Source organism: Myotis brandtii, unplaced genomic scaffold (genome assembly GCF_000412655.1).
Source record: "Myotis brandtii unplaced genomic scaffold, ASM41265v1 scaffold89, whole genome shotgun sequence".
Lineage (NCBI taxonomy): Eukaryota > Metazoa > Chordata > Mammalia > Chiroptera > Vespertilionidae > Myotis > Myotis brandtii.
Genome location: NW_005371645.1, coordinates 3,164,460 through 3,169,950, shown reverse-complemented (window position 1 = coordinate 3,169,950; position 5,491 = coordinate 3,164,460). Strand labels below are relative to the sequence as shown.

General features: G+C 44.2%; 1 protein-coding gene across 2 annotated transcripts in view; it reads left to right on the top strand.

Moving 5' to 3' along the window:
• Positions 1 to 5,491, top strand: part of SHQ1 (SHQ1, H/ACA ribonucleoprotein assembly factor) — a 104,157-nt gene that overhangs the window by 29,122 nt on the left and 69,544 nt on the right. The window contains exon 5 of one of the 2 annotated variants that reach the window (XM_005885070.2): positions 3,570 to 3,742. The exons of the other annotated variant lie outside the window; for it this stretch is intronic. Coding sequence (XP_005885132.1) covers positions 3,570 to 3,742 — 173 coding nt within the window. The remainder of the gene's footprint in view (positions 1 to 3,569; positions 3,743 to 5,491) is intronic. 2 annotated transcript variants of the gene reach the window in all.

The following is a 5,491-nucleotide window of genomic DNA, read 5'->3' as shown; positions in this document are numbered from 1 at the left end:
CTCTTTCCTCCTAGTTGTAGAACTTCCACTCAGCCAGCCTTCCTGTGGTTCTGGATGATGTCCGTTCCGTCTTTTAGTTGTATTTTTGAAGTGGTTGTTCGAGGCAGCAAACTCCGGCGTTAACCTATGCCGCCATCTTGGTTTCCTCTCTTTGTTTCTTGATGAGTCTGGCTAATGGTTCATCAATCTTGTTTATCTTTTCAAAGAACCTCTTCTTGGCTTCATTTGTCTTTTGTATTTTTTTTGGTCTATATGTCATTTATTTCTGCTCTAATCTTTATTATTTCCTCCCTTCTTACTCCGGTTGTTTATCTTTTCAAAGAACCAGCTCTTGGCTTCATTTGTCTTTTGTATTTTTTTTGGTCTATATGTCATTTATTTCTGCTCTAATCTTTATTATTTCCTCCCTTATACTTACTCCGGACTTTTCTTGTTGTTCTCTTTCTAGTTCTATAAGTTGTAGGGTTAAATAGTTTATTATTAATTTTTGTGGTGTGTTTTTTTGTTTGTTTGTTTGTTTGTTTTGTTTTGTTTTTTAGGTAGGCCTGTAGTGCAATGAACTTTCTACTCACGACTGCTTTTGCTGTATCCCAGAGATTTTCGGTTGTTGTGTGTTTGTTTTCATTTGTTTCCAGGAAGTTTTTGATTTCTTTCTTGATCTGGTTGGTAACCAATTCATTGTTTGTTTAATAACATGCTGTTTAGCCTTCATGTGTTTAAATGATTTTGGGTGTTTTTACTGTATTTGATATCTAATTTTATTCCACTGTGATATGACAAGATTCTTGAAATAATTTCAGTCTTCTTGAACTTATAGGGACTTCTTTTGTGTCCTAACTTGTGGTCTGTCTTTGAGAATGACCCATGTGCCCTTGAGAAGAATGTATATTCTGCCTCTTTGAGGTGAAATCTATATATGTAAAAGGCTAATATGCCAAGTGTCTGACCGTCCAACTGGTCATTATGATGCGCACTGACTAACAGGGGGCAGACGCTCAATACAGGAGCTGCGAGCTGCAGTGACTTGGCAGTGATGGTTGTCGGGTACCGCACCCCAAAACCTTCGACCGTGGGTTATGTTGTTGCTGGGGCACTGTGGGCCCCAAATCTGGTTTACTGCACACTTGCATTTGCGTTCCGCACCCTGTACGACAGCAACTTTGCAGAGTGCCCTCTTGCACTCCAGGACCCCTCGGGGAATGTTGGAGAGCTGGTTTTGGCTTGATCCCTGCAGACCAGGCCAAGGAACCCCACCTGCCAGAACCCCGCTTATTCCACAGACACCGGGGAGGGACTGCGGGAGGTTGGCTCCAGGGCGTGTCCGGCCCGTCTTGCCCAGTCCCGCCCCACTGGCCACCAACTAATTAATTTCCTTTCAATGTGCACGAATCTGTGCACTGGGTCACTAGTGTTCTATAAATGTCAATTAAATCTAGCTGATCCAGTGTGTCACTTAGAGTCACTGTTTCACTGTTGATTTTTTTGTCTGGGGGATGTATCCAGTGAAGTCTATGATTACTAGAGGCCTGGTGCATGAAAATTCGTGTACTTGGGAGGGGGGGATCCCTCAGCCCAGCCTGCGCCCTCTTGCAGTCCAGGACCCCTTGGGCGATGTTCACCTGCAGGCTTAGGCCCTCTCCCCTGGGGAGCGGGCCTAAACCATTAGTTGGACATCCTTAGTGCTGCTGCGGAAGCGGGAGAGGCTCCCGCCACTGCCGCTGTGCTGGCCAGCTATGAGCTGGCTTCTGGCTGAGCGACGCTCCCTCTGTGGAAGCGCACTGACCACCAGGGGACAGCTCCTGCATTGAGTGTCTGCCCCCTCGTGGTCAGTGCGTGTCATAGCAAGCGGTCGTTCCACCATTAGGGTCAATTTGCATGTTACCCTTTTATTATATAGGATGTCTCCTTAAAGTCCTTCAGAAGTTGTTTTATATATTTAGGTGCTCCTATTTTGGGTACATATATGTTTACCAGGGTTATATCCTCTTGTTGGGTCAATCCCTTTAGTATTATGTAGTGACCTTAGTGTTCACTTGTGATGGCCTTCATTTTGGAGTCTATTTTGTCAGATATGAGTATTGCTACCCCAACTTTTTTTTTTTCATTCCCATTTGATTGGAAAATTATTTTCCATCCTTTAACTCTCATCCTGTGAGTCTTTTGTTTTCAGGTATGTCTCTTGTAGACAGCATATAATTGGATCATGTTTTCTTTATCCATTCAGCTACCCTGTATCTTTTGATTGGAGCATTTATTCCATTTACATTTAAGGTTATTATTGAAAGGTACTTATTTATTGCTGTTTTAATTCTGTATGCCTATGTTTCTCTCTCTTTCTCTTTTCTTCTCATTACAGCAGTCCTGTAGCATTTCTTGTAATGCTGGCTTGGTGGTGATGTACTCCTTTAGCCTTTTTTGTCAGGGAAGCTCTTTTTTTCACCATCTATTTTGAATGATAGCCTTGCTGGGTATAGTAATCTTGGTTTCAGATCCTTGCTTTTCATTACTTGAATACTTCATGCCATTCCCTTCTGGCCTATAGAGTTTCTGTTGAGAAATCAGCTGAGTGCCTTATGGGAGTTTTTTTGTAGATAACAAATTGCGTTTCTCTTGCTGCCTTTAAGACTTTCTCTTTGTCTTTAACTTTTGGCATTTTAATTATGGTGTGTCTGGGTGTGGGCATGTTTGGGTTCTTCTTGCATGGGACTCTTTGTGTCTCCTGAACTTGTGTGACTTTTTCCTTCACCAGGTGAGGGAAGTTTTATGCCATTACTTCTACAAACATGTTCTCTATCACTTGCTCTTTTCTTCTCCTTCTGGTACTCCACTTAGGTGAATATTGTTCTGTTTCATGTCCTATAGTTCCCTTAAGCTGTCCTATTTTTTAATTATTTTTGGTTTTGGTTTTTTGATTGATTTTTTCCCCCCACTCTGTCTTCTAATTCACTGATTCGATCCTCAGCTTTTCCCAATCTGCTGTGTATTCCTTTCATTGTGTTCTTTATTAGTGCTATGTCATTCTTTATTTCTGACTGTTCTTGTTACATAGTTACTATGTCTTTTCTCATGCTGTTGAGCATCTTTGCCACCATTATTCTGAACTCTATATCAGATAAATTTCTTATCTCTATTTCACTTATCTCTTCTTCTTAGAATTAGCTTGCTCTTTCATTTGGGGCTCATTTTTTATCTCCCCATTTTGGCTGCCTGTTTGGGTTTGTGTCTATGTAGTATGTAGATCTGCTAGTACTTCTAATGTCTAGTGCAGGACAATGTCAGACTTTGTTTCTGATTGGCCCTGAGTACCCTGTTTGGAGTTATCAGCAATACACAGCCTGTGGCTCCTCTGCTGGGTCTGGGTGCCTTTGGAAAGGACTAGGATGTGTACCAGGGTCTGCCTACCTAGCCCAGGGCCCAGAAGGAGATCAGGCAAACATTCAAAACCTCCAGAGATCCACCTCCATCTTGCACTCTGAGTGCTCTCAGCCTTGATTGTGCTCAGTCTATCAACCACAGAGTGGGGAAGAGGTCTTCCAATAGCATGGGGCAACTGCCTTTCTCCCAATCAGAAACCACCTGGAGTGCAAAGATCCTTGGGCGAAAGATGTCCACAGCGTGAGGGAAGGACTCAGCACAGGAAACCGTGGTGGCTGCCCTCAGTGCTGCAAACCCAGAACCCCCAACCGTGGACTCTCCTCACACGGCTGCAGTCCACTCTGCCCTCTCTCTGCTGGAGCCCAAGGTGAGTGGCTGACATGAGATTTTGTGTATTGGCCCTTTAAGAAGGCACCTGTATTTCCAGCCATCTCTCCCTGAAAAGCAGCCCAGTTGCTTTTCACAGCCAGATGTTATGTGGGTACCCTTCTCAGTTCTGGTGCTCTCTGCTGGGGCATCCAGCCTGGGGATTAGACCCTAGAGTTCTCAGTGGGACCTCCCCATAGCTGAGATATCCCTCTGGAACTTCAGTTGCTGTCTGTGGGAGCCCAGCCACCACTTTCTGTCTTTGCACTTCCTACCAGTCTCGGTGAGGTCTCCACTTTCTGTCCTTGGTTATCAGGGTTCTCTCCAGCTAGTCCTCAGTTGATTTGTCAGGGTTGTTTTTCTGCATTTCAGTTGTATTTCCAGTTTTGTCCTGGGAGAGTGTCAGTGTTGCTTCCACTTACTCCACTGCCATTTTTAATCCTCTGTTTTTTATTTTTAGATTCCACATATAAGTGAGACTATATGGTATTTATTGTGCTGTGTCTGATTCATGTAGACCGATACCAAAGAGATGGTTACTAGCCCTTTGAGTGCCGGGGAGCGTGATCGCGCTCCTCCTGTCTTTCACCAAAAGTGCCGGGAGTGCTATTGCGCTCCTGCAGTTTTTTTTTTTCTACTAGTATTTTATAATACAATCAGCAAACAATATATGTCAAAGATGAAAACAAATGTAGTAAAGGTTTCCTTAAGTTTTTGAATATGTAACTTCATTTACTTGTGATTTATATTTTTTTTTCTAAACTGCTGTAAAATCAGCAAAAATGCCTTGGCAATTTTAGCATAGTTCCTAGGATATTGGTTGGCACTCAAAGGGTTAAAGGGGAAGAGGTGAGGAGATGGATGAAAAGGTGGGGTAATGTAGTTAATAGTACTGTTACAAGTTTGCTTGGTGACAGATGATTACTAGAAATAGTAGGATTATTACATTGTAAGATGAAAAAAATATCAAATCACTGTATGGTATACCTGAAACTATAATACAACCAATAATATAACATTGTATAACAACTATCTATAATAATAAAAGTGTAATATACTAATTAGACTGGACGTCCTTTCGGACAAAGCTGCAGTGGGCGGGGGCCATGGCAGAGGTGGCAGATGCCCCCTGCCGCAGCGGGCGGTGGCCGAGGCCAAGGCCCTTGCATGAATTTCGTGCATCGGGCCTCTAGTCTATAATAATAAAAGTGTAATATGCTAATTAGACCAGATGTCCTTCCAGAGGAAGCCCGCACTGCGAGGGAAGCCCAGGTCCCAGGTGCAAGAGGGAAGCCGGTCCCGGCAGCTGGGGGAAGGAAGGCCTACGCTTGCATGAATTTCGTGCATCGGGCCTCTAGTCTACACTAATAAAAGACAAACATACAAATTGACCATATCTTTGCTATGCCTTAAGCCACGCCCACCAGCCAATCAGAGCGACTATATGCAAATTAACCCAACTAAGATGGCGGCCGGCAGCAATGGAGCTGGAGCGAGCAGGAGGCTTGGTTGCCCAGTGATGGAGGAAGCCAAGCTTCCCGCCTGCCACGGCGGCTCTGAGCTCCACTCAAGGCAACAAGGTTTCAATTATAGAAGACAAATAAACCCCAGATACCTGCTTTCAGCCGGCTGTGGCCACGGAGCTGGAGCGAGCAGGAGGCTTGGGTTGCCCCTGGCGATGGAGGAAGCCAAGCTTCCCGCCTGCCCTGGCTGGCTCTTAGCTCCACTCAAGGCTACAAAGTTTCAATTA